Below are 26,869 nucleotides of genomic sequence, written 5' to 3'. Positions count from 1 at the left end.
GAGGAAAGATTAGACGGATGTTAATAGTTAATCATTTTCCTAGGAGGATCATGGTGACTTCTATTTCTCTCCTTCTATTTTTTTGTTTGTGTGTTCCACAGAGAACATGTATTTGATAATAAGAAGAAAGAAGTAGACACAGATAAGCGTGGGTGGCCCAGGGTCCTCGGGTCACCTTTGCCAGTGACAGGCACAGACTGTCACGACAGTGCTTCTCCCACTGGAGCAACCTGCTGAGGCGACTTTCACCATGGTCCCCGTCACCTCCAGGCTGCGACCTCAGCACCCCTGCCCCATCGTTCCCAGTGTTTCTCCCACGTTTTTTTACTTCCTTTCTGCTTCGAGTCTTCCCTGGAAGTGGCAGGCATGGAGGGCCCTGCACGCAAGGGGAGCGGGGAGGGGAGTGCACAGGGGGAGCCCCCCCGCCCCCAGCCTGCAAGCCTCTGGCAGAGTTCACTTTTCATCAGGGGATCACCTAGGCAGGCAGAGTCTGGCACACAGGATGTGTTTGGGAAGTCGTGGTTGAATGGTGGTTTGGATGCGGGGCGGGGACTGGACAAGACGCATAGCACGCCCACAGTCTTCTCTGGGCTTAGGGTTTTTGTCTCTAAGATTTGTGGAGGCTTGAGCTCTGCTTTCCCCCAGGCCCTTCTGGTTCCAGCCTGTGGGGAGTCATGGACCTTCCCACTTCTGCCCCCCCTGTGCCTGGTTTTCTAAGCAAGTTGTGCTGTCCAGGAAGACCCCACCTGTCTGTCCCAGCTGCCCCGTGAGAGTGTGTGCAGAAGCAGCTGCGCAGGGCCGGGCCTCCAGGACAGGGGCAGCGGCAGGGAGGGAACCCGTGGTGCTGGGAAACAGAGCAGGCCCCAGTACCAGGGGGCACCGGGCAGTCTGGAAGCTGATGGTGGTCTCTTGTGAGCCCCGGGTAGCCCCTGTGCTGCCTGTGGGTCTGGTGTTTGCTTTCCGGCTCCTTCTGGCCCGGGCTGCCTTGATCCCAGTGGCCACTGCCTGGCTTGGCGGCCGAGACCCACTTCCATCAGGCCCGGGCAGCGCCGAGTCTCTGGCCCTTTCAGCTGCTGTTTTCCAGTGAGTGGTTGGGGGGGGAGGGGGGGGAGGGTGGGAGAAATCCATTCAAGCCATTTGTTTTAAAGACATTTAAGAAAACCCATGGGGTTTGTGTGGCCACATCTTTTCAGTCTTCTTTCAAAGAAATGGATGGGTTTCTGGGCCTCTCCCACCACCGGCTTCCCTGCCTGGCGAGTGGAAGAGGCCCAAGCTTCAGAAGGAATGGTGGAGAGGGGAAGCCCTGCCAGTGTGGGAAGATCAAAGGGGTGGGGAGTGGAGAGGTAGGGGCAACCTGAACTTGAGCTTCATTTCCCCACCTGTGGAGGGTCACCTGTCCAGGTAACACCAAGGGTGCACCTGCCCTTCATGCCCTCCTCCTGAGTGTGTTTTTCCTGGCCCAGGGAGCTTGTAGAAATCAGCTTTGTCACCCAGCCAGAGGCAGGAGTTGGGAGCTAATGGTGGTGCTTAGCACACAACCCTGCCAAGGCAAAGGTGAGGGAGGCAGAGCTCTGTGCCCGGCTGGGGTCTGGCCCAGGAACAAGGTGCATTTGCTTCCGGGGTTCTGGGAGGCTTTCTATGGGACAAGAGAGAACAAGTGAGTCTTACTTTCCTGCCTTTTTCTTCCTGTTGGTGATCTGTTCAGCCCCCAGCCCCAGTGGGAAAGCCCTCTCTGTCCGGGGTCCCCACCATCATAACTTCATGGCCTCTGGCCTGCGTGAGGGTGTCCTTGTGCACTGTGAGCTCCTTGGGAATAAGGCTTGTCACCTCTATGTTCTAATCTAATCTAATCTAATCTTTCTAATCTAATCTTTTAGATTTTTAATTTATTTATTTGAGAAAGAGCAAATGCATGAGTAGGGGGAGGAGCAGAGGGAGAGGGACAAGCAGATCCCACACAGAGTCCACTGTGGGACTCCATCCCATGACCCCGAGATCTTGATGGGAGCTGAAACAAAGAGCTGGGCGCCCAACCCACTGAGCCCCCAGGCACCCCCCAGAATCTCCTTCTTAAGGTCCCGTTGAATGCATCTGAAGCCCCAGCTGGCGGTCCTAGGCCCTGGGTCTGTTCTCCTGCCCTGGTCTTGGAGCCCACTGAGGCAGTGGGGTAGGGGGAGGACATGCTTAGAACAGCCCGTGTCCCATGCCTCGGGCAGGAGTCCGACTGGAAGGGAATGAGGGAATGGGGTGGACAGCGAGGCACTGGCCAGAATGTGCCCGGGGACAGACCCAGCCCGAAGCTGTCCCAGGCGGGATCTCGCGGACCCCCTCCCCTGCGCTCAGACAGCCTGCAGCCGTGAAGTGGCTGCGAACACCAACCGGTCTGGCTGGTTTGTGGGGACCAGGCCCGGTTTCTTGAGGGACAGGATGTCCTGCTGGGAGCAGCCTTTGTGCCTGTTCTTTCTGGCCTTCCCCTTTCAGGCTCTCGGGCTGGCCCTGTTCTGGCCTGTTCTCCTCCTTGCCCTCTTGGCCCTGCCCTCCTTGAGCTGTGGGGCAGCATGTGGTGGGGGTGCCTGGGCGGGCATCAGAAACCAGGGCCTCCCAGGCATGAGCGGTTGGGGTGGTGTCTGTGACCCAGGCGCAGTGAGACCCTGGGGGCGCCGAGACCCTGGCAGCAGGATACCCAGTGCCTAGGGGGACAGGTCCCAGGGCAGGATCCGGCAGGGGCGGTGGCAATCACGCTTCCACCTCTTCCCCTCCCCCTGTGCAGAGGGTAAGGGCCCCGGAGGCCTGAGGAGGCCTCCGAGCAACCGAGAGGACCAGGCTTTATGGCACGGCTCCTTGGCACTGTGACTCCTCCCTGCCACCACCGCCGCCGGGAGGCTCCCCTCTCTGGGAACAGGAAATGGGGGTGGGGGAGCCCGGGTGTTCCTCTCGCCCTCCGCCGGGAGGGGCTGAGCGCCCCACTCCGTAGGTGTCGGCAGAACTGTCACCCGGCGGCGGCGGGCGCCCGGCTGGGATTTCCCCGGCTGACTCACCCCGGCCTGGCTGTGCCGCGGCCCAGGCAGGAGTGACTCGTGGAGGTGTCTGAGTAGCGGGGCGGGGTGGGGGGCGTCCTGGGAATAGGAGGGCCTGTCCCCCCAGGGAGTGGGAGACCCTAAGCTCTCCATTAAGCACAACGACCGCAACTCCTCCTGACCAGGGAGGACTGGTGAGGCATCTTGGGGTCTGAGCCCCAGCAGGGCTGCTCCCCGCCTCCCTGCAAGGGTCCTCCTCACCGCCCCCCGGGGTGAAATGCCTTCCCTCCAGAGAAGAGAGAAGCCATTGATTCCCTCCAAACCCAGGCGCTTCACAGACAGGCGCCCAGGGGAAGAGGGGGACAGTGGGAGGCAGGAAGTCCGGCCAGCGCAGTGACCCAGCCAGGGGCCAAGGACCCTTGGAGAAAGGGAAGAAACTATAGGCTGTCTCCCCCGCCTCCCACCAGAAGAATTCACAAAAGTCTGTGAGGCCCACAGATGCCCTGGAGCACATGTCGGGGCCCTCCTCGGCCCCAGCTGCTGGAGCCGCCCTCAGCTGAGAGCTGGCAGCGGGTTGGAGGTGTCACAGTTACGGTGTTGGGGGGGCCTGGGGGAGGACTGTGCAGGCAGACATGCGGAGCGTGCGCCTTGCGAGCAGGCCTGTGGGGGTGGCGGCAGCAGAGCCGCGTAGGGCAGGCTGGCTCGGGGCTGGGGTGGGAGGTACCGTTCGGAATGATTGCCCCAGAGTCCCTGCCTCCCTCTTGCTGATGGGTGGAGAGTCACCCCCTGATCTCTCGGGGCTGGACCCGCGGGGGCTGGGAGCCCCCAGGGGCTGAGCGGCCAGGGCTGAGGTTCACGGGGTGTCATTTGGGCCCCAGGCACAGCTCAGTCCCTGTGGACGAACTCCTCAGCCCCCTTCTCACTGCCTGGCCTGGTGAGAAGTTGAGCCATTTCTGCTGGCCAGGTGCCACAGGGCAGCCCCAGTGTGTCTGATGAACGGGCCACTTAAACCCCTGCAGGCACGTCCGGCCCCTTTGGCCACACTAATCCCTCCACGAGCAGTCACAGGGCAGGGTGGCCCAGGGAAGGAATGTGGCCTGTGGGCCCAGCCTCCTGAGTGACAGCCTCCTAGGGGCGCACCCAAGAGGGCAGGGCTGCAGTGAGTCTGACTGGCTGTGGTGTGGACAGGCAGAGTGCAGGGGAGGCCAGGCCTGAACCGCTGCGGGCCCTTAAGGCAGGCCCAGCCCTCTAAGGGCAGCATTCTCTGAAGGACACAGGACAGCCCTGCCCGGGAGCCTGCTAAGGACCCGGGAACTGGGCAGCGGGGCAGGGTTCCAGGTTGTGCTCCTGGCCTATGGCTGACCGCTGTGTTGCCTGGGGCAGGGGATCTGTGTCCTTGGCCCCCACCTTCCTTCCTAAAATGATTGTATGTGACTTGGGCTCAGAAGGTTCCTTCATACGCAGATGTTCTCCTGTCATTTACTAAGCCCCCTGCATTAGAGAACCAGGGAGGGCCCCAGGATCTTCTCCTGGCACCTAGATAGCCAGGTACTCACACAGTGAGGGGCAAGACAGGGATACCCCCACCCCCACCCCGGCCCCTTGGACTCTTTGTCTCCTTCTTCTTCTCTGGGGTGATGAGACAAGTGAGATGATGGCCCCGGGTTCCTGCAGATAGGTAGTCGGGCTGGAATTGTACTCTTGTCATCACCATTATTGTGGAGTCGCCTCCCTAGAGCCTGCAGGGGAGGCTCCCTGGAGGAGGCGGCATGGCTTGTGTCCTGGGCTGACTTCTTTGCCCCGTGGTCAGATTAACTAAGTGGCAAGAGGTCGGGGTGGGGGGGGGCAGCCGGGGGCTCTGGGTGGGCAGGAGGGGGGCCCTGGCACCTCTTGGGCTTGGCCAAGCCGCCGGCTCCCATCTGCAGAGGGGCGGCCCACCCTTCATGAGTTGGCGGGGAGACCTCAGAACTGAGGAGTGCGTGTCCCCAAACATCTTGTTCACAGCAGATGGCAGCCGCGACTCCGTTTCTCCCTGCAGTGCCGGTTGCATTTCCCTTCCCTTTGCTCACCCCGCCTGTTAACTTTGGTGTCTGCTCTCCAAGTTGGGGAGGCAGCCTGCAAGTCCCCGGAGCCGCCTATGACTGTGGGTGCTCAGATCACGGACAGTCTCCACAGGAGAGGAGATCATAAGTCCGCATTGGCTTGTCAGGGAAGCCAGGCTTGCCCTATTTCACGTGTGCTGAGTCCCTTTGGCCCAGTGGGCAGCAGCAGGATCTCAGAGGAGAGAGGGAGCGGGCTGGGGGTCTGGCCTGACGTCTCGGGCAGCTGCTGAGCACCGGGCCCTGAGCCAGGTGCCAAGGACACAGGCGGAGGGTGCAGTCCTGCCCTCCAGGAGCTCCCAGCATAGTGAGGACCCAGGGTGCTCACAGGAGCAATGCAGGGACATGGATCAGGTCTGCTCTGGGTGTTGTAGGCTTCTGGAGGCTTCACAGAGGCTGTGGTGTTTGGGCTAAGCCCTGAAAGGCTGAGGAGTTCCCAGGCAAGCAGTATTAGGAAGGGGATTCTGTGCAAAGGCACAGGGGCATGACGAGCTCTGAGCCCGCAGAATGCTTGGCTGTGGCAAAAGGCCGAGCAGAGGAAGGGTGAGCTGCCTCCTCAGCAGGGGCTGTTCAGCCCCAGGGTGGGGTCTGCAAGGGGAAACCACTCTCCCCCAGCTGCTTGTTGGGTGGGGAGCCCTGTACGGGGAGCAGGGGTGGTGCAGGGACTCTGGGACCTGGCTTGCGGCCGTGCTGAGTGGGGGCCTGTGGGAGCAGCTGCATCCTGCTGGAGCAGCCGCCCCTGGACAAGTCTGCCTTGGAGGCTGAGGCCAGGGGATCACAGAGTGGCTGAGTGGGTATGCCCTTGGAGGCTGAGCTGCCCCGGCTTCCAGAGTGCCGCCCCCTGTTCTGGGACCTGCCCTGGCTCTACCCTACACCCGCGGGGCTCTGGACACAACCTCCCTGTGTTGAGACCCTCATCTGTGCCAAACTGCGCTCGACACGTTTCCCACATGGGCCTGTCCCATTTGCCCTTCCCGAGGGCAGCTCGGGCAGGCGCTGCTGGGCCGAGTCCCCCAGCCAGGCTGTGGCCAAGCAGAGGCTCCAGGCCCAGGCCAGTCTGACCCTCCCCAGCACACGTCCTTCTGGGTGATGGTCCCTGTCCCCTAGAGAAGGCTCACGGTACTTGGGGATTGGCGGCCAAGCGTGATAAGCCCGGTTTCCTGCGGACTTGTGCCCTGCCTGTTGGCCTCTGCTGCCACCTCCCCTCCCCTCACACTCAGGTTTCTCCCCGGGGGCCTGAGCAGCCGGTGGGGGCCATCCCGTTGGGCTGCAGGCCTGGCAGAGCGGGGGCCTGCGGTGTTTGCTTTGCCCAGCCCTGCACCTGCTGTGTCAGTTACACCTGGCTCCCTGTTTGTCCCTGGCTTTGCCCTCCAGGAGGATGGGGTGGAGTGAGGCTGGGTGAGAGTGGCAGGCAGGTGGTCCGCCACTTCTGGGCTCCCAGCTTTTCTGCCTGACCCAGGAGGGCTGCCCTCTCTGTAGGAGTCGCGCCCTCTGGGCCCGCTACTGCCCCAGCCAGGCCTGGCCTCGCCCGCGCGGAGCGTGTGACTTGGCCGGGCCAGGCCTGGCGTGCCTGGCGTGCCAGGACGGCAGTGGCAGCTGGACAGGCAGCAAGGAGCAGAAGAGGTCCCCAGAGCCCTTATGTGGGGCACTGGCCTCAGAGTGTGGGGGCGAGGGGTGGCGTCAATGGGACTTTTGTGTGCCTCGGGCAGGAACACGGGGCCCAGGCCAGGAGTATCCTGCACAGGCCATCTGCCCCCCTTCCTTCCTGGAGCTGCTCCTGCTCATCGGTCCCCACCCTTCCTCCCCGGGAGGAGAGCTTGCCTGGACTCAGCCAATCCCTGCCCTGCCCTGCCCTTTACCCCTTCTCGGATGAATCAGCCCCAGAAACTTGACCATTTCTTCCTGGGCCCTGGCCTGCCTCTCTGCCTGCCCTCTTGACAGCAGGCTTCCAGCATTGTGTCTCGGCTCTGACTGAGCTTTCTGCTCTGTGGGCAGTCACTGCCCACGGGACATGCTGCTGCCTCCTTGAGGCCACGGGCCTGATCCTTGCGGCCGATGGGAATAGATTAGGTAGATTGAGGCAGGGGGTGTCTGGCATCCCAGGGAAGAGGCCCTTTCTTTACTGCAGCTGGGGCCCCAGGGAGAGACTGGCCTTAGCTGGGTAGGAGGCTAGCACCTCCCTCCCGGCAGTCCTGCCTGCAGCCAGCCTACAGAGGGGCTCTGATCCTGCAGGGGTGCGGAACCTCGGCCTGCCATGGGGCACCTGCTTTGTGCAGTGACATTTAGCAGACCCACTGCTCTGGCCCATGGTCTCCCCACCACTTGACACCCGTTAGATGAGGGGCGCGGACAAGCAGGCTGTCACCAAGAGGCTGCGCGGCCCCCTCCATGGGCGAAAAGCTCCGTAAACAGAGAGCGGCCCAGAGCGTGTCATCTCTCAGGCTTGGGGACAGCCTTCCCAGGTGGGCACAGCTTGCTGGCTAGAGGTTGCCTGGTCACTCCCATCCTGGCCCTTGGGGAGCTGGCCGAGTGCGTGTGGCTCCCAGCTGTGGGGAGCCCAGGGCCTTTTACGGCCACCTCTAAGCTGGGGAGGATGACCGACGCGGAGCAAGGGCTGTGACTTGTTTAAGTCACCGTAGCCCCCAGGCCCTGCATAGCCTTCCCTTCAGCAGGTCAGGGGTGGTGCTGCCCCAGGATGGACAGTCCTCATACACCACATGCTGTTCCTGCGACAACAGTAACAACCCCTGAAGTGTGTCATGCCGCGCACCTGACTGTCGCTCCTCCTGGCAACTCTGTGGGTCCTGTACCTGGCGACCCCGTTCCCGGGGAAGGAAACCCCGTCTGTGTCGTACTTGACCCCACATCGCTTAGACATCACTGATCCCCCTTTCACAGGAACCGGGGTCCAAGGGGTGGCGACTTGCCCACATGTACTCATGGTTGGGCCCAGGACCAAGCCTGGGTTCTCAGACACCAGGCTCCATGCTTGTCCCACTCTGGCCCTTGCAGTAAATCGAAGTGTTAATAAACGAGCACATTGATACATAATTAATCCCACCTTGGATCCCTCTGTTCTTTTCTCTCTGGGGAGCTCTGAGCACTTCCCAGACGTGATCTCATGCATCCTCCCGAGGCCTAGAAGAGGTGGAAGGAGGTTCTGGGCAGAGGGGGGTGGCTGAGCTTGCCCAGGGGGCCATGGGTCAAGAAACCAGCCCCCTCACCATCCAGGCTGCCCCTGCCTCTGGTCCTTCTGGGGTTGTGCCTGCGTGAGCCAGGAGAGAATCTGGCATAAGGTCCCTGGGGGCAGGGATGTAGAGGCGCAGGGCTCTGTCTTTAAGCCCATTGCCGAGGCTTTTCCTAGAGTTTTCCTTCCAGGAAGCTCCCGCTACGTCCTGTTTGCTCTCACACTCCGAAGAAGTGGGCAGAGAGCAGACAAGGGTCATAGGGAGGGAAGCAGGATGAGGACCTCTAAGGCAGGCCCTTTACCAAGCCATCTGCTCCCCTGGTGGCCCGGGAGGCAGCCCCACTCTTCTCTGCGTTGTCTGGAGAGGAACCCAGGCGGAGAGACTTCCTGTGGTCGCTCGGTCACGGGCAAGTCAGCAACTGGTTAGGGTTTGCACTTCGTTCTGGCTGACCTCCCAGGCTGGTACGCTGAAACCGCTGGGCTATAGTGTGGCCGTTCTGGCCCGTCTCCCTCCCGGGGCGCCGTGAGGGGCTCCAGTACGTCTGAGTCTTCCGAGGAGCTGCATTCCCAAGCCAGAGGTGGGAACTAAACAGGCAAGTCCTGGGGAGAGTGGAAATGCCCTTGTCACTCACCTTGTTTTTGGATGAAGATGCTGAGGCTCTTAGAGGGAAGCCAGAGCCCCCCTTTCCTTCTGGCTGACAGCAGGCAGTCTGGTTCCTCGGCTGTAGGCCACAAGGGTCCCACGGGGAAGTCTGGTGCTGGGAGAGGGCTTGGGCACCCGTGGAGGTGCCACCTTCCTCCCCGCCGTGTGCTGTGAGGAATTGGGCACCATACAGAGGGGCAGACCCTGGTCATTGCTCTGCTGCGCTCTCTGTGTCCCCTGAGGATACCACCCAACACCCCCTTCTTGCCACAGTTTTCTGCATCCGCAAAGTGAAGATGGTACCTTTCTACCCTGTCTCACCCGCGGTGTGGTCATTGGCTGCCAGGGAGGCCCGGGCCTACCTGCTGCTGCTGGAGGGCCGTTCGGGATGGAGCTTGAGTCCGGCAGACGGGTCCAGTGGATGGGGTGGAGCGGGCCTGGGGCTGGAAGGCAGGAGCCCTGGGTTCCGGCCTGGGCTCTTCTCAGCTCCTCCTCTTCCAGCAGCAGGGACTCGGGGTGGGGGGGTCCTGCCTCCTGCAGGTCCCCTGCCCTGGGAGCCACACCTGTGGTGGGGGCAGGTAGTAAAGAGGCTGACAGACTGTAAGCCCGAGAGTGCTGGATGCTGGTGAGTGTCCAGAGCAAAATGCAGGAGGTGATAGAGAGGGGCAGGGATGGACACACCTTAGCCGGGGCAGAGGAACGAGGTTGGAGCTAAGAACTGAGTGACAGGGGGCGCCTGGGTGGCTCAGTGGATTAAGCCGCTGCCTTTGGCTAAGGTCATGATCTCAGTGTCCTGGGATCGAGCCCCGCATCAGACTCTTTGCTCAGCGGGAGCCTGCTTCTCTCTCTCTCTCTGCCTGACTCTCTGCCTACTTGTGATTTCTCTCTCTGTCAAATAAATAAATAAAATCTTTAAAAAAAAAACAAAAAAAGAACTGAGTGACAGGACAGAGCCAGCCACACAGACATGGCAGGGGGCAGGGGGGACGTCCAGGCAAGGAGAGGCCCGAGGGCCTGGTTGTTGAGACATGGCGCACTTGGCTGTGCAAGGGACAGAGAGAAGGCCCGATCGCGGGGGGTGATCTGCAAAGGCGGCCTAGGAAGAGGGGAGGGCCGGCAGGCCCGCGGGAGAATCCGTCTTCATTTCCTAAGTGGGGAGACTGGAAATGGTGGCGGTTATCCTCTCTCCGAGCCTCTGTTTCCCCTCTTTATGTGGGGTTGGCATCAGCTCTGCCATGGTCCCCACCTGGGTGAAGGCCCCTCTCCCCGTGGTCGTGTTTGTGGTCAGGGATTGGTGGCAGGAGGAGTAAGGAGTTGAAGGTTTCGGGGGAAATGCCTCCAAACTCTAGCTCAGTACCTGCCCCCTGAGCAGTGGGAGCAGAGCTAACGACCCCCCTTTGAGCAGGTGCGGGCTGGCGGGCACCTGGGCCTGGCACCCACCTGGGGTTAGACCAGGCTGAACTGGAAGTCCAGGAGAGGACGTAGATGTTGGGGTGGGGAGGGCTGCCCCAGGCCCGAGTTCGCAGGGTGCTGCTCCGGAGTCCGGGAAAGCCAGAGGGCCATCCATCCTTCCCTGTGTGCAGGCCGAGAGGGGCCCCCCGGAGTCAGGGTCACCTGGTGTTTGTCCGGTTACACGGACCATCTGGCTGGGGCGTCCCTGACGGCACCCTCTCCCTTGCTGCCCCGTCCCATCTGTCACCACTGCCTGCTGGACCTCAGTGCAGGTCCCCACCTCTCTCCAGCCCCACGCCTGCTATGGCCCGTGGTTGCCTGCTGTTCTCTAAATGCAGCTCAGACCCACTGGGCCCACTGGCCTGTCCACCTCGGGCCTCCTTTTTGCTTCTGTCCCATTCATCTGGTCTCTGCTTCGTCCTTCCAGGTCCTCCTGCACGGGCCCTCGTGCTGAGGGGCGTCCCCTGGGTCGCTCTCCCCTTGTGGCCTCTTCCCTCTGGCTTGTCCTGCAGACCTCAGCCCCTGCTCCCAATTCTTAAGGCAGCTGGTCCTCGCCTCCTCACTCAGGCTCTGACGGGTCGCCCCCTAGGAGCACGCGTCATGGAATTTTCCCGGCTGTATATAAAGATTAGCTTCAGGTCTTTATTTTTTCTCTGGCCCATGGGCTCGGAGAAGCCTGGCCGCACGTCAGCCCCGCCGTGTGGCAGGTACCCCGACGACTCGCGGGGTGGGTGGGGACCGGCCGCACGCACGCATTTCGTTTTAACGAGCTGTCCCCTGTGTTCGCGCTGCCCGGAGCCCACCCCGGAGCTCCTCCTGCTCTTCCTCTTCCATCCTCCCAGCCCCAAGCCAGGGAGCCTGGAACCAAACCCTGGCTGTGTGGGAGGGTTGGGGGTCCTCCTAGCCGCTGGACCCCAGGGCCACCTCCTGTCCTATGCTCCTGGGGTGGGCAAGCCAGGGGCTTGGGGCCTGGGCCTGCCAGGGGTCTGTCACGGAGAAGAGGGCTCGCTCATGCCAGCGGCTGGAAGAACGAACAAGGGCCACACTCTAGTAAAGCACTACGAGGGCGACTCCATGAGGCTTCCAGTGTGACGAGAAGTCGGAAACCAAGTGGAGTCTCGGCGTCACCGTGGGACCAAGGAAGTGGGGGAGGGGCCCCAGGGTCAGGTGATTTGGGAACCTTCTCTCCTGAGCTTGAGGCCAGAGGTGGGTGGCCTTGGGGCTGAGTCGGCAGCCTGGGGTGCCGCATCTCCTTTGCCGGCCGGCCGAGACTTTGGTCTGCTGGGACCTCGTGTCCTACACTTGCCATAACATGGTAGAAATGCCGGCCATGGGAGGCTCGGGCCTGGAAGCCACAGCTGTCTCCCTCAGTGTTGGGGCTTTCCTGTTCCTGGCCAGGGCCCCGCTTCGTGTCGGCCGGCTCCCAGGCTGCAAGGATTTTCTAGTCAGACAGGCTTCGTCTAACTGGCAGGGAGGGGTGCCCGGGAGGCCCCAGAGCCCACGATTCTAGGTCATCTCCTGCAACATCCAGAGGCAGGAATGATATTTATAGCAGCCCATGGCCACCAAGGGTGGGGAAGTCAGCTGGAGCTGGGAGGCGGGCCACCCCCTTCGGTCCCCTAGCTCTCCCTGGGTCCCTCACTGCCCACCCCCCACGCCGGAGCCTTTCTGGGACGAGCAGTGAAGGGCTGGGCCTCCTGTGAGCACAGACACGGCCACCCTGCATCCCCAAGCCCTGGAGGAGATGCGGTGCCACTTTCTGCCCGGCAGGAGCCCCGGCCTCTGCCCGTCTGGCCAGGACCTTGTCGGTCTCCACGGTCCCAGGTGGGCCTCCTGTTAGCACTCAGCGCCTGGCCCTGCTCTTCTCTCTCTGTGCTGTCAGCTCCTTGTTGAGAAGTTCATCCTTGGAGCCCCCAGCGGCTTTGCTGACCTTCCTGGAGCCAGCAGGGGTCAGTGAAAGGCCTGCCTCATCTCTCCCGGTAGCAGGCAGTTCAGGGGGCGGTGGATACCTGCCCCACGCTGGCTGGGAAGAGGCTCTCCGGATGCCCATTACCTCCCTGCTGTGTCCTTGTGAAGCAGGCTAGAAGGGCGGCGGTCCCAGCCCGGGGTCCCCAGCACTGTGCTGGGCACACAGCCCCAGCTTCCCCTCCTGCCACGCCCAGGGAGCAGGCCAGGAAGCAGAGGCCACCGAAGTGACAGTGTGACAGCGTTCAGGCCCCAGGCCCTGAGGGTGAGTCCTCTGGGAAAGAAAGTGACGCCAAACTCTGGAGTCCTGGGTCAAGCCAGCCAGGTCCCTGCTCTCTTGGAGCCTTTACCTACCCACGTACAAAGTGGGTCCTCTGGTCCTGCCCAGGGGTGAGCAGACAGAAGAAGGCTGATGCTTCTCAGCTGCCTGATGCGGTCACCCCCGTAGTGGGGGCCTGGGCTCCTCTCCCAGGCTTTCCTCATTTCCAGACTGTTGCCTGCAGCTTCCAGGCCCATCCCCCCCAGGCCAGGGGAGAGGCAGGGGCTGCTGTGGTTTCTCCCAGGGAGCCCCGGCATGAAGGAGAAGGTGCAGCAGACAAGACCAGGAGCCCATAGGAATGGGGGCCCAGGCTCCCCCAGCCCTGTCGTGGGCTGATCAAGCAGGGCAAGGGCCCTGAGCTTGCCTAGGGAGGGGCCCCTGAACTGAGGGGGGCCAGCTGGAGGGGAGGAAACCTCTGGACTTGCTCTGTTCCCAGCGGATGAGAGACAGAGTCAGGAGCAGGAAATGGGCTTGTCCGATGGGCAGAGACGGGTGGGGACAGGGGTTGGAGGGGGTGGGGGGGCGGTTGGTGGAGCTTTACAGCTAGTGGTGGCAGCTTTAATCTTATTTAAAGGGCATTTCAGAGCCATAAGATGCTTTTGAGGAGGGGGTTGATTTCATTAAAACTGTTAACTGTAGCTAATGCCAGCAAGCACCTCCTCTGGGACAGCCCCTGCTCTCAGCACTGCCCAGCTGTGTCCTCACAGCAGCCCTGGGGAGGCACTGTGAGCACCGTCCCCGTTCACAAAGGAGGAATCAGAGGCTTCTGTAGTTGATTTGTCCTGGCAAGTGGTCCCTGAAGGTCACAGCTCAGTGGACATCTGAGTGAGTGGAGGACAAAAGCACGTCTCGCCCTTCCCTCCATCCAGGGGCAGAGGACCTTCTGAGCCCCTGCCCCTTCCTGGAGGCCCCAGAGGTAGCTGGGGCTTGGGTCCAGCTCTGTCATGGCATGGGAGCAGTGAGGGGTGTCTGCCAGGGAGCCAGTCAGCTGCAGGTCCCAGTCAGAGCCCCTGCCACCGTGTTTCCTGTGACCCCCTTTTGCTCTCAGGGCTCAGGCCAGGCGGACTCTCGTTTGGGCTCCTGCCTGGAGCCCCAAGACCCTCTCCTTGGCGTTCTACATCCCAACCAGGTAGAATTCCAAAAGTCAAGGCCAGAGAGGACCTGAGAGGTCATCCTGTCCATTGCCTCTTGAATGTTTTTAAGCACCGAGACTGTTTTGTTCCAATAAAATGTTACGGGGAACCCCCACATGTAAAGCAGCTGACATCAACTCCGACTGACACAGCACGTCAGCCCCAGGAAGCCCCAGCCCTGCCTGTTTGGCCACTTCCCCTTATCTGGGGGTCCCTGAGGGTTTCCAGAGCCCCACTTGGAATAGTATGGACATCCCTTCATTGGACACAGGAGTGGAGGGCCCCCTAGGGGCGGGGCCCAGGCCTGGGCCTCTATGCTGTTGAAAGCCCCCCCACCCCATCCCTGCCATCCAGGTTCTTTGGGGCAGAAGACGTTGGCTCTTGCTGTCACATACGGGAACCCTGCAGATATGCTCCCCCGGGAAGGAGCTAGTATTACATTGTCACTCGATGCCTTCCTGCTTCCTTGATGCCCAGGGAATGGTAGAAGTGAAACCCAATCGCCCAGATGGCTGTCCTGTGCCCTAGATGGCCATGCCGCCCACAGAGGTGGCCCCGCCGTGGACCCATGGCCCGTGCAGACTCTGGGAGGCCTTGCCCCTAGCGCAGCCCCGACCGCAAGACCCAGCCCACAGCCTGAGGAGGCACAACAGGACGGTGCCACTTGGGGTTCGCTGGGCGTGGGGCAAGCTGTCGGGCTGGGTGTGGCCCACTGAGCAGTCTTATTAGCAGCCTCACAGGGAACCTCTAATGAATTAGAAGGTGCTAATTCCTCTCAGAGGTGTTGCCAGCACCCGGGACAGGGAATCTCCTCTCTGTGAAGCTCTGAGAAGCCAGACCCGGGCATTGCGCTGAACTGTCTGGTAGAGGGTACGGTGGGGGGCGGGGGGCTCCCAGCAAGGGGCTTTCACGCAGGCTCTGTGGGAGACCAGACAGGGAGGGGCAGGGGGTGGCCGAGTGGGATGCTGCACTGAGCAGGGGGCCATGAAGAGTGGGCCTCTGCCCCTTGGGGTGTCCTGAGTTTGAGCAGTGGGACGTCCTGAAACCGCAGAGCTGCAGGGAGTTCTAGCAAGAGCACACAAGCACATCCTTGGCTCAGCCCCGTGGTACAAGCTGATGGGATGGTGAGTCCCACCTCCCAGGCTCGTTTCCGGTTAAAGGAGGCGGGACCAGGGAAGCCTCAGGGGGAGCAGGTGGAGGTCGCAGGAGAGGGAGGCCAGGGCAACACGGAGGCTGGCAAGGGTGAGGGAGATGTGGGTCAGCCTGGGAGCCAGGGATAGAGCTGGGCCCCCTCTGTTTAGGGGGGTCGTCTTAGATGGCAGAGAAATTAGCACCCCTGCCCCACCTCAAGGGGCAGGGGCTCAGTGCAGGGAGGAAAAGGTCTGAGCACTCAGGAGACATGATGGATAGAGGACACGATGGCAACTGGCGCTGTCTAGGAGCGAGTGCTTTGTGTGTACTCCGTCACTTCCCCCTTGCGACCCGCTCCGACGCAGGCCACCTGCACCAGCCCGCTCTGCAGATGGGAAGTCTGAGGCTCAGAGAAGTGACAGTCACAGACACCTGGAATTAGGATTCACTGCAGGGCTGGAGGGAAGGCTGCCGTGGGCTCCTTGGGGGACCATCCCCCTCCAGGTCCGAGCACTGGAGGGAGGGAGGGCTCCAGGGAAGCCGGGAAAAGGCCTGTTCCAGCATGCGGGAGGACCAGGGGCAGTCGGGAAAGGCCTCCCACTGGGTGGAAACAAGCCTGGGGCCCAAGCCTGCCAGCCTGAGCCATCCCCCACCCCAGACACCCCAGTTCCCAGGAGGAACTGGCCCGGGGCTTGGAGACAGCCAGGCAGCGCCATCAGAAGGTGCAACCTGGGCCCCTCCAGGGTACCTTTGTGCCAGGCATAAGAATGAGTGTGGAACAAGGGCCCTTTCCTAATTTCAGTAAAATAAATAGCCTGAAGAAGAACTGAGAAACAGAACCTGGCCTGGCCAGAACCTGGAGGACCCACCCCTTTCACTACTGGAAACGGGCCCTTTGGGCCCTGGCTTCACCTCTGGGAAGGAGGAGCAGGGGGAGGGCCATGGGGTGAGAGGAGGGCCCGGGCCCTCCCTCCTCATTCCTCAGCAGCTAGTTCCCTCCCTGAGCAACTAGCAGGAGACCAAAGGCCCCAGTTGATTCCCAGGGAGCCGGCTGGTGTCAGTGACAGGGCCGGTGGCAGATGGCAAGTCCTGTTTGTTGCAGAAGAGCAGAAAATAATTAGCGTCAGGATGAGAGCTGGAGCCTCTGTGATAAATGGAGCCCTGAGGGGGCTCCTCAAGAGGCCTGGGAGCACAGCCTGCGGCTTCCTGGCCTGGCTCGGCCGCTTCCTGAGTGAAGTTGGGCAAGTTGCTTAACTTCTCTGGGCCTGGGCTCCCTCATCCTTAAAATGGGGTAACATGAGCACTTACCTCATGGGCGTGTTAGAAAGATGACTTTAAAGGAGGCAGTATTTGTGAACTCGCTGTCCTATCGGGCACGAATCAAGTGCTATATAAGGTTAAAAAAAAATAAAATAAACAGGTGTTGGGGCGCATGGGTGACTCAGTCAGTTAAGTGTCCAACTCTTGGTTTCGGCTCAGGTCATGATCTCAGGATCCTCGCTCAGCCGGGCGTCTGCTTCAGAGCCTCTGCTCTCCCTCCTGGCCACCTCCACCACTCACATGCTCTCTCTCTCTGAAATAAATAAATCTTTAAGACAAACAAGCAAGTGTTAAAATACTTGTCGGGGCCACTTCTGGGCCCAGCCCAGGGTGGCTAGCAGTCAAGGCCCCCAGCAGCGAGGGCTCCTCCTCTTCATTCTCCTCTCTGAGCCCTGTGCCCGGCCCCAGACCGCTTCTCCGCTTCTCCGTGGGAAGGGCTGTGGTCGGCGAGCAGGCGGATGTGGCCTCAAAGCCTTACTTGGCTCCCGACTCCATGGATTATGTAATCTTCCTGAGGCTCCGTCTCCCCTCAGGTGACAGAACAGTCGCGCGCACCTGCAGAGCTGGAGTGCGGGGCAGAGGAGGCCATCCTGGTGGGGAGGGACGGGGAGGTGTTTGTTAGTCAAAGACTCTGGGGACAGAAGGGACGGGGCAGGGGACGTGCCCCTCCTGCGCCCCACCACACTAGGCACGCCGTGTTAGTCCCCGGGCCCATCGTGTGCTGAAACCCAGCCCCAGCCCTGGGCAGACTCGGCTCTGCCTTCTGCTTGGGCACAGCTGAGGCGTGAAAAGCAACAGCTTTTGGGCCCCTAACTTGGGTAGCACACACCCGGGCCCAGGCTGGTGGCGCACGCGGCCCCCAGCCCACGCGTGCTTGCTCTCTGTCGCCTCCTTTGGCTTCCTCCCCCTTCCCATGCCTTCCAGAGCCCTGCCTCCATGTGGGGCCGCAGACATGGCCAGGAGAAGGGGCATGGGGGGGCATGGAAGGACCGTGCAGGTCTCTGTGTCTGTGCATGGGAATAAGAAGTCGGACAGAAGGAGGAGGAGATTTTTTTTGTTTTTGTTTTTTTTCCTTTCAAGTAACTCAAGGAGACTGCTTGAAATCCCAACTCCTTGTTGTGGGATCTTTGGGCAAATGTTGCACGTCCCCGAACCGTGGTTTCTTCATCTGTGAGGCTGGGGTAACAGCCTGGTGAGGCTGGAATGAGGCCACATTTACAGTGTTCACGCTGTGCTCTCTCCCGGCCCCACAGCCTGCTCACCTCCAGACAGGCCGTGGGGGCCCCCTGGGCTCACGCTGCCACGTCTGCACAGTCGGCCAATACCCACTCTCCCACGCGGTGGTGGGACTGTGAGTCTGCAGCCACACAGGGACCTGGAGACTGCTCTGTGGTTTCCAGGGCCCTGCCACCTCACTCTGTGAGGGGGAGGTTGGACGCCAGCTTGTGGGTTCAGAAGTGGGCATGTAGTCGAGGCCTGCTCCCCAGAAGCAGCATGGCATGGTTAAGACATGGGCCCTGGAATTAGGCTGTGTGACCCTGGGCAAGTCACTTCACCTCATCCGTAAACCACAGGTAGCAGCAGTACCCGCCTCCCGGAGTTGTTCTGAGGACTGAGTTATGGGTATGAAGGGCTTAGACCAGGCCCAAGACGTGGTAGGCTACTGACAAATGCTAGAGGAAGTGAACCAACTGGTTCCCCACCTTACGGGTAGGCCGTCTCCTCCCCATCAGCCTGATACACGGGAACCGGCCTGCAGATTCAGGAAATCAGAACCAGGTTACTGTGTGTCGACCCCCTGCCTCTGCAGGTGCTCTCGAGGACGCCACATGAGTGAGCAGGAAGGTTAACTAGCTCTCTGACTAGCCACAGAGCTGATAAGGTGGCAGGGTTGGGGTCTGACCACCACCGAAGCCCATGCTCTGGTCACTGCTAAAGAGGGCATGGGCCATTGTGCCAGCACAGTTTGGCAAGGCGGTGGCCCATTAGTGAGCCCGTCCCAGCCAGGATGGAGCCTCTCGGGGCCACCAGTCACCTGGCATGGAAGGACCAGGTCAGTCCTCCCCAGGTCAGACACCCTTCCCCACCAAGACTAGAAGAGCTCCAGCCTCCCAATTCCGGAACAATCTGAATCGGACCCAGAGAGCCTGGAAGGCAGCAGGTGCCTGTCCCTCTCCCATTTGGAAGCACCTTCCCGTTTCAAAGCCCTTTCAAATGGGGAATCCCATTCATTGTTGGGTACGGAGGGAGTCCTGGGCCCTCCCCTCACGGAACCAAGGATCAACACACCCGGCAGAGCTCAAAGAGACCTTACAGACTACCCAGTTTCCTTTTTCTCTTCGGCCACCGGGAAGCATGGCTGGTGTCTAGTACTAGTTTTACACATGATTTCTATGAGACCCTTTATGTCTTCTTAGCTGTGTGCAACCAATTCCCCCCCACCTTCTGTTTTAATTGCCTTAGTTTTTGTGCTGAAGTTGGTTTGTTCTTAAGTTCATACCCCACCTCTTCACTGTTCCTGGTTCCTCTAAGGCACACGCAGCCATTTATTGTGAAATCGAGTAAACACCAATCTAAGTACAAAACCACACCCTGCCTATTGGTAGCCCAGGCTCCTCATTCTCCAGAAGAGGAAACTGAGGTCTGGGAGGGGGACAGTGACACTCTGGCCTGGAGACAGTGCTCTTGGTCAGAGCCTGGCAGCTCTAAACGTGGCTAGGCCTGGCCCCGTTGCCAGCCTCAGCAGGCAGGGGTAATTGGAGGGGCCCCAGGCAGGTGGGCTTGGGTCTGAGATCTCCTGTCTTTTGACTGTTGATTGGCAAGACTAGTGGGGCCCCTGCCACGGGAGGTGGAGAGCCAGCCATGGACGACTCTGTTTGAAACGGAACATGTGGGTGATGCCTTCTTGGGGACAGATCTCACGTGGACTGGCCAGCTTCCGACAGGGTCACGCGTCAGAGCGTGAAGGAGAGCTCTCTCGTGCGGAGCTGGAGTGGGCTGTACGTGAGGAAGAAGGGCGGGAGCCAGCTCCAAGAACCTGGGACTGTGTGTCCTCGTCGTGACACCATAGGGCAGGATGTATGGGGAAGTCGGGAACCCCAGGCGCCTTTCTGAACCTGCTTCCTCGCCCATGGAAGGGGGCGACAGGGCTGTTTCTGAACTCCTTCTACCTGACGTTGCTGCGCTGGATGTGAGTCGGGTGGCAGCAGGTATAGGCCTGTGCCTCTGGTGACAGGGCTCCTGCTCTTCAGGAGGTGGGGGGGTGGCCTCTGAGCCCAGGGCCTCCTTCTGGAGTAGTGCTGCTGGAGGAGCGCTGGCTGGCCACTTCCTGTGTGACCGCTGCTATCCTCAGCTCATCTAACCCTGTGACAGTTCTGAGATAAGTACTGTTCTTAGCCTGTCTTAGAAAGGAGGAGCTGAGGCACAGAGAGGTAAGTACCTTGTCTAAGGTCACACAGCCTGTCGATCCGGAGCCAGCACTCAGGCACAGTCTGTTTTTAGAGCCTGTGGACTGAGGGCCCTTGTCTTCCTGCCTCCCTGCCTCCCGGCCGTGAGGGTGAAAGGTCATTAGTCCTGAACTCAGGGCACAGGAGGTGCTCACATGATGGTGGGACCCATGGCCCAGACCTGCTGGTTGTTCCTTTCTTCCAGCCCGCACCGTGCATCCTGTCTCCTGTGGGGGCTGGGCTCAGCCCGGCTCCAGTGACCTGGCCCTGCTCCCGTCTCCCAGCAGCCCTGGGCCATCCGCAGGGTAGATACAGCAGCCGTGCCCTCCTCCCTCAGCTGGGGGCTCTCGGCACCTTGCTGGTTAGTACCCCTGTGAAGGGGCTCTTCTCCCCAAAACGTACTCCCAGGGCCACCCCCCAGGGGACCTTAGGATCAGAGGGTGAGGCCCAGCCTGAGGTGCTTTAGCCAACCAACCCCCAAGGCCTGGGGTGAGGGCAGGTGAGCCCGGCCAGGCTTAAAACTGTTCAGTCCAGCCCTTCCCACCAGCTGGAGCCAGCCGTGGGAATCAGCAGCACCTGGCCAGCCCCCAGCCCCCAGTCACAGAGCACCTTGCCAACAAGTCCCCAGAGAGCCCCCCAGGAGCTCGACGATGACAGCCCTACGGATAGACTGTGTGACCCCAGGCAGTTCCCACTATGGCCCTCTGAGGGGGTGGTGTCATCCCCGGTTTGCAGACCAAGAAAGCAAAGCCCAGACTGTGAGATGGTGCTCAGGGGAGGCACTGGGGTGGGACATTTCCCAAAAAAGCCAAGCATATGTGGGAAGAGGTCTCTGGCCCTTGTGGCTGGAGGGGAGCTGTTGCAGTGGCTTCGTGGGGATAGAGCGGTGGTTTGGGGCTCGCAGCGGCTCAGGAGGAGAAGGGCTGGTTTGGACTAAGTTGTGTTCAAACCCAGGGGCACCGTCAGACAGCGCTGCAAGACCCAGGCCCATCGGGGCTCTGGTGGAGCCGGAGTGGGGATAGGCATTGAGGAATCAGCAAGGCTACTCTACGGCCCTGTGCCCAGGGCCACCTGGGATGAGCTGTCTGGGGGTCCTATAAGGGGCAGCCTTTTCCGCCTGAGAAGAGTGGGGGTTGGGGGCGGGTGCTGCCAGGGACAGTTTCAAAGAGGCCATGACTTGACTGGCCTGGAAGGATGAGTACGCAAGGCATGGAATCTTCCAGTGAGGGGTTTTCAGGGAGACAACAAGTTCTGGGGGGAGCTGGGAAGGGAAGGTGGGGCAACGGGAGATGGGGCTAGAGTGCCGCTCTGGCCGGAAGGAGCTGCCTGGAGGCTGTTTCGAGGTGCTTGTAGCCAACTGTGTCCTGAATCCCCAGGGGTTGGAGAGTATCTTTCTGGCCCAGGACTCAGAGGGGGCCAGGCGCCGCAGACGGTTGCACAGCCTGCCAACCAGAGACTAAGACCCTTAGCCAATGCCCGAGGGGCTTGGACTTTATCCCATAGGTTTGGGGAGCCATGGGAGGTTTCTAAAGTAGGAGATAGCTTGTGCATTTTTTTAAAAAAAAAAAGACTTTTGTATCTTTAGAGAGAGGAACTCCCCAAATGGCTAACATTTAACTTAGGGGCCTGAACCAGCAGCAGGGGGCAGAAGGGGACCCCCAAGGGCCACTCAAGTCAAACTATCTACGTGAGGAGGGTCTTGGTACCCCATTCAGACCTGCCTGAGTTGGGGTCTAGCTGGGGGATATGGGGAGCCCCCAGCAGTGTCCCTTTTCCCTTCTGCTAGAGGGGGTACCATGCCTGCCCTGGAGGTGCCCCCGGATGGGGGGAGGCCGTGTGCCCCACAAATGCATTTGTTGGGGGGGTGTCGACCCTGTGCCCCAGGGAGGAGAGCCAAAGGAGGTGCTTTGTGGCAGCCCCAGACCAGGAAGTAGCCTCTGCCTGCCCCCCCAACATTTCCTCCGGATGAAATCACATCCCAGCAGGGGAACAGGCCCCCATTGTGAAGGGCTGGGGTCTCAGAGAAAGGGCGCCTTTCAGGCCCTTAAAAATAGCAGCCCTGAGATGGATGAGTCCGCATGGAATGGAGTGGCCCGTCCTCTCCCAGCAGCATGGGCCCTGTCACCCCCATCCCACGCACCCGTGACCTGTCGTTGACCAGCTGGAGCATCTAGTGGCCCAGGCGGGGGAGGGGTGGCTGGTCCATGCGGCCGTCCCTGGCGTTATCCAGCACGTCTGGGGCCTCTGCAGACGGTGTCCCCTGCAGTCCTCCCCGGAATTTTAGCAGGCGGGGTCGAGTGACATTTTACAGATGAGGAAACTGAGGCACAGATCGTAAGTCCCACGGCCAGCGGGTGGTAGGGCCCAGGTTCGAAGCCAGGCAGTGTGGGCACCCAGGCCTGTGCCTAGGATTCTGCAGTGGTGCGCTGGCTACGGGGCTGGGCTGGAGGAGCAGGGTGTGGTGCCCAGGCCTGAAGTGGGGCACCTGGTGGGGTCACATGATCTAGGTGGACACCAGCGCTAACCACGGCTGCTGGCCCCAGGCTGGTCGCCCCCCTGAGCCTGGTCAGAGGCTGCCACTGGCTGTAGCTCTCGGGCGTCTTGACCCGTCTCAAGCTGGGTCTGCAGGGCTGGGAGCCAGGCGCTCCCCACCTTCCCGCCAGGGACCAGAGAGGGCGGGGCCGTGTGTGCTTGCAGGTGTGGGCTAAGGAGCATTAGCCAGTCTGGACTCCCAGAAGTGAAGGGGCTGGGGGATGAGGGGGCGGGTGCCCATCCAGGGGATTGTGGACAAGATGTTCCAGGCAGGACCTCCAGCCCCCAGCCCCCAGCCTCTCTCAGGAAGGCACTCCCCTTCAGCCACCACCACCACTGCCACCACCGCAGGGGTCCTTCAGATTAGGGGTTTAGAAGGGATTGGAAGAGCTGCACCTGCTGGGACCTCCCCCACCCCCACCCCCACCTCTGCTGGCCTGACCTCTAGGTCACGTGAGGGGGCCCCCTGAGCCCAGCATTTTTCAGCAGAGCCACCTGGAGACAGGGAGGGGCTGTAGAGAGACAGGGACTGAAACACCAGCTGTTGGCAGCTCTGGCCTGCCCCAGCCAGGCTGCCACCGCACGGTGTCCTGGCTTTTTCGGTCCGGGGGTCGCTAGTGCTGGTCAGGGACGCTTGTCAGGGTTGCACCCTGCTGGAGCCCCACACCCCCGCCCTTGCCCGGCCACTCTACCACGCGGCTCTGGCTCTGGGCTCTTCATCCTTCTCCCCACTTCCCAGAATCCGCGCTCTGACTCCTCCTTGGAGAGAGTGGGATGACATCACTTCCTGAGGGGGGGAGGAGTAGGCACGACCCCGACAGCCTAGCCCGCCAGCCCGCCCGCCAGGCCGCCAGCTCACAGGGAGCAGCCTGGCAGCGGCTGGCTGAAGTGGCCGCACCAGAGAGAGCACGACAGAGGCGGGCTAGCCTGGACATGCCGGCTGACCACCCGGCCCAATGGCCCCTCATCCAACCTGAGGGCCGTGCCCACCAGCCGGGGGATACTTGGTCACTTGCTTCCCAAGTGATGCTGGTCTCCGAGGACACTCGCTTTCCCCGGAGCCGTCAACCGGGGAGAGGAGGACTTGCCACCCACCTCTGGACCAGGTGTCATGTAAGCCTCTGGGCCTGGGGGCAGCTGCCTAGCAGCGGGGCACACCCCCCCCACAGCAGGGGTTCCTCAGCACAGTCCAGCACAGGGCAGCCCTGGAGCCCCTCACCAGTATCTCCCGGACCACTCCCTCCATCCCATGTGGGGAGCCTCCTGGCCTGCAGTGTTCCCTTTGCTCCTAGGGCTCTGGGGCATGGGGGTCCTAGACTCTTAGGTCCAAGCTCCACCCGAGCTTGCCTGTGGCTGACTTGAATTCAGCTTTAGAGAGCTCTGAACCGGGCAGCGAAGCGTACGTGCCTCAGGGTAGACACGGGATATGTGGGTCCCAGGAGGATAGGGTACCCTGCAGGACTCACTGCCCTTCCAGCAGAGGGGCTGGGTAGCCCCAGTTGTGCCTCTGACCCTGGGTCCCGGCTGTGTCCCTGCCCACCAAGAGGCATAGCTGTGGCCGGGCATTCTGTCTGGTGAGTGCGAGATCAAGTGCCAGAGCACGGTCCCAGGGCTCCAGCAAAGCAAGAAACTGAAGACCTCATTCAGCACATCTTTCCTGAGCGCCTGCTATGTGCTGGGTGCGCTCTCCTGCCTCTGTACTTGCCAGATCCATGTGTACCCTTCCCCCCACCCTCCCCAAGTTCTTCAGCCCTCAACCTGTCTTGTTCAGTTTGTGCTGAGGGACAGGCTGGTGCTTGGTCTGGAAAGCTCCCCTCACACACCCCCACCCCGCCAAGGCTCCACACACTGGGCTGGATCTCCTGGAGAAGAGACAACAGGGGAGCTGGGGGATCCCCTGACCCCATGGAGGGGGAGGCAGGCCGGTAAGCCCAAGTCATTAATGGAACTAAGTAGTTACTATTGTAGTAACTCCCGGGAGAGCCAATACCAAAGGGCCGGCACCAGGCTTGGGGGCAAGAGAGCCCTTGGGTGAGGCGGCAGCCCATCTCTGGCTGCTGAGTTCCTTTACAGTGGCTCTGAGCGGCGGATAGGGTTGCAGGTGGGTCCTGCCCAGGGATGGCTCAGCATTTGCAATGGTCTGGAAGCAGCTCGGCTGTGGGGCCTGGGAGAGATGCTTCTGTGCTGGGCACACCTGGCCAGGAGTGCAGTAGCCCCAGGTGCCCCAGCGGCAGCCACAGGGCCCTCCGCTGTCTTTCAGGAGGTGAGCACCAGGCCCGCTGATTCTCTGCAGAGCTGCCAGCCATGCCCGGGATCGTGGTGTTCCGGCGGCGCTGGTCTGTGGGCAGTGATGACCTCGTCCTGCCAGCCATCTTCCTCTTCCTCTTGCACACCACCTGGTGAGTCTTAGGGCCGTGCCACAGGCCTGGAGGAAGGCTTTCTAGCCGTCTGACCTGACCCTGTCGTGCTCCCGGCTCCTAGGAGTTGGTGTCTGGAATACCCATTGCTTAGGGAAATACCCACATGGAGCGCAGAGACCCTGCCTGGTCCCCTGCCGGACCAGGCACCATCACCGGGCAGGGCTGCCGCCGCTGTCCCCCCATGGCCAACAGCTGGGCTCCCTGCCCTCATGTCCCTGTCCCTGGCCACCCATGTCCTCAGAGGCCAGGTGGATGGTGGTCCTGAGCCCGAAGCAGTGCAGCCCCTCCACCTGCCGCGTCCTGCTGGCCAGGGTCCATGGAAGGCACCTGGACTCCCTGGCCCCCTGTGACACGTGCATCTCCCCAGGTTTGTGATCCTGTCTGTGGTGCTCTTCGGTCTGGTCTACAACCCGAACGAGGCCTGCTCCCTGAACCTGGTGGACCACGGCCGCGGCTACCTGGGCATCCTGCTGAGCTGCATGATCGCCGAGATGGCCATCATCTGGCTGAGCATGCGCGGGGGCATCCTCTACACAGAGCCCCGCGAGTCCATGCAGTATGTGCTCTACGTGCGCCTGGGTAAGGGCCGCCCCGGGGGGTGGGGGCTGCTCCCCACCCCCTTCCACCCCCCCTCTCCTGCTCCATTACTCAGCCGGCCAGGATCTGTGGGGCCCACCCGATGGGCCAGGCCCTGGGCCAGCACCAGCGGCCAGCTGAGAGCCAGCAGACTTACGGGGCTTGTGGTCTAGACCAGGGAGGGCAGACTGTAGCCCAAGGGCCACATCCAGCCTGCCGTCTGTTTGTGCAGATAAAGTTTTATTGGCACCCAGCCACACTCATTCATTGACGTACTCACTGGTTCTGCGGCAGAGCTGAGTAGTCAGGACAGAGATGAGGACCCACAAAGTCTAAAATATTTTCTCTGGCCCTTGCAGGGGAAGTTGTCGGCCCCTGTTCTAGGCCAAGTGCCTCTCTTCTGCTGCTTTGAAAGCCTCCACCAAAGAGTGCCCCCCCCTTCCCTGGAAACCCCTCAGGGATCCGGAGCCGCTCCCTAGAGGGCCTGCCTGTGTCCTTTTTCTGGGCTTGGAGTTCAGCTGCTAGTCCCATCTTTCTGAGCGAACATTTCTCTCCTGCTTCCGCGAACTGTGCTAAGCCCTTCCCCTTGTTAGCTGAGGGAGGAGCCATTACTGGTCTCCCTTTATAGATGAGGATTCTGGGCCACCCCCGCCCCAGCCCAGGGAGGTTAATTAGCGCCCTCAGGGTCACATGGCCAGTGTGCGTGTGTGTGCGTGTGTGTTTGCGTGAGTGTGTGTGTGTGTGTGTGTGTGTGTGAGAGAGAGAGAGAGAGCGCGCGCGCGCGCGTGAGTTGAGATTAGAACCCAGGTTGTCTGTCTCCAAAGCCTGGACCTCAGCTGCCTCAGGTGCTGCCTGCGAAGCTGGGGCCTCAAAGGCTGCCTGTGCCCCCGGGGGCCCCCCTGGCCTGCTGGGGCTCCTCGCCTCCTGCCCTGAGTGCCGGAGCCTCCTCTGGGAAATAGCAGTCTCCGTGAGATGAACCGTCTCTCATCTCATTCTCCGCGCTCCTGTAACGCAGACGTTGTCACCCCATTTTACAGATGAGGAAGCGGAGGCCCAGGGAGATTAGGTAACTTGCCTAAGATACATCTGATACCAGAGTTCATGGACATAAGTCTAAAATCCCAAAAGAGCAGCGAAATGCCTCTTCATCCTCCGCCTTTCCAGTCCCCTCTTAGGGAGGCGTCGGGGCCTGAGGGTGCTTCAGCTAGAACAGGTGGTGGGTACGTTGTAGAAGGACAGACTGGTGGTGGGACAGCCACGCTCCCTGGGCCCTCTCTGCCCGAGGCCTGTGCTGGGGGGGGCGGGGGTCTGGTGCCCCTGCTGCAGAGGGGTCCTTCCGGGGCAGGCGGACTGGAGCGCCCTCCAGCCTGTTCCCTGCTCTCCCCGCAGCCATCCTGGTGATCGAGTTCATCTACGCCATCGTGGGCATTGTCTGGCTCACTCAGTACTACACCTCGTGCAACGACCTCACTGCCAAGAATGTCACCCTCGGTATGTCAGCCGTCTCTAGGGCCGGGAGGGACGGGGTCAGCTCGGAGAGGGGGAAGCTCAGGCACATCCCAAGGGAAGCGGTTGCCGGACAGATGCCAGGCGGGGTTGTGGCTGAGGCTGTGGGCTTCTTCCCAGGCC

General features: G+C 61.3%; 1 protein-coding gene across 4 annotated transcripts in view; it reads left to right on the top strand.

Moving 5' to 3' along the window:
- The window catches only part of DAGLA (diacylglycerol lipase alpha), a 61,753-nt gene that overhangs the window by 12,019 nt on the left and 22,865 nt on the right, over nucleotides 1-26,869 (top strand). For 2 of the 4 annotated variants that reach the window (XM_059404379.1, XM_059404390.1), the window contains exons 2-4: nucleotides 24,505-24,643; nucleotides 25,032-25,243; nucleotides 26,630-26,731. In XM_059404379.1, coding sequence (XP_059260362.1) covers nucleotides 24,549-24,643; nucleotides 25,032-25,243; nucleotides 26,630-26,731 — 409 coding nt within the window. In that variant the 5' untranslated portion in view covers nucleotides 24,505-24,548. Of the gene's footprint in view, nucleotides 1-20,054; nucleotides 20,074-24,504; nucleotides 24,644-25,031; nucleotides 25,244-26,629; nucleotides 26,732-26,869 lie in introns of those variants that run through there. The other 2 variants (XM_059404399.1, XM_059404410.1) reach the window with 2 other exon arrangements.

The sequence above is a fragment of the Mustela nigripes genome, chromosome 1, assembly GCF_022355385.1.
Source record: "Mustela nigripes isolate SB6536 chromosome 1, MUSNIG.SB6536, whole genome shotgun sequence".
Taxonomy (NCBI): Eukaryota; Metazoa; Chordata; class Mammalia; order Carnivora; family Mustelidae; genus Mustela; species Mustela nigripes.
Note: the sequence above shows the minus strand (reverse complement) of the source record. Positions and strands in the feature narration are given on the sequence as shown.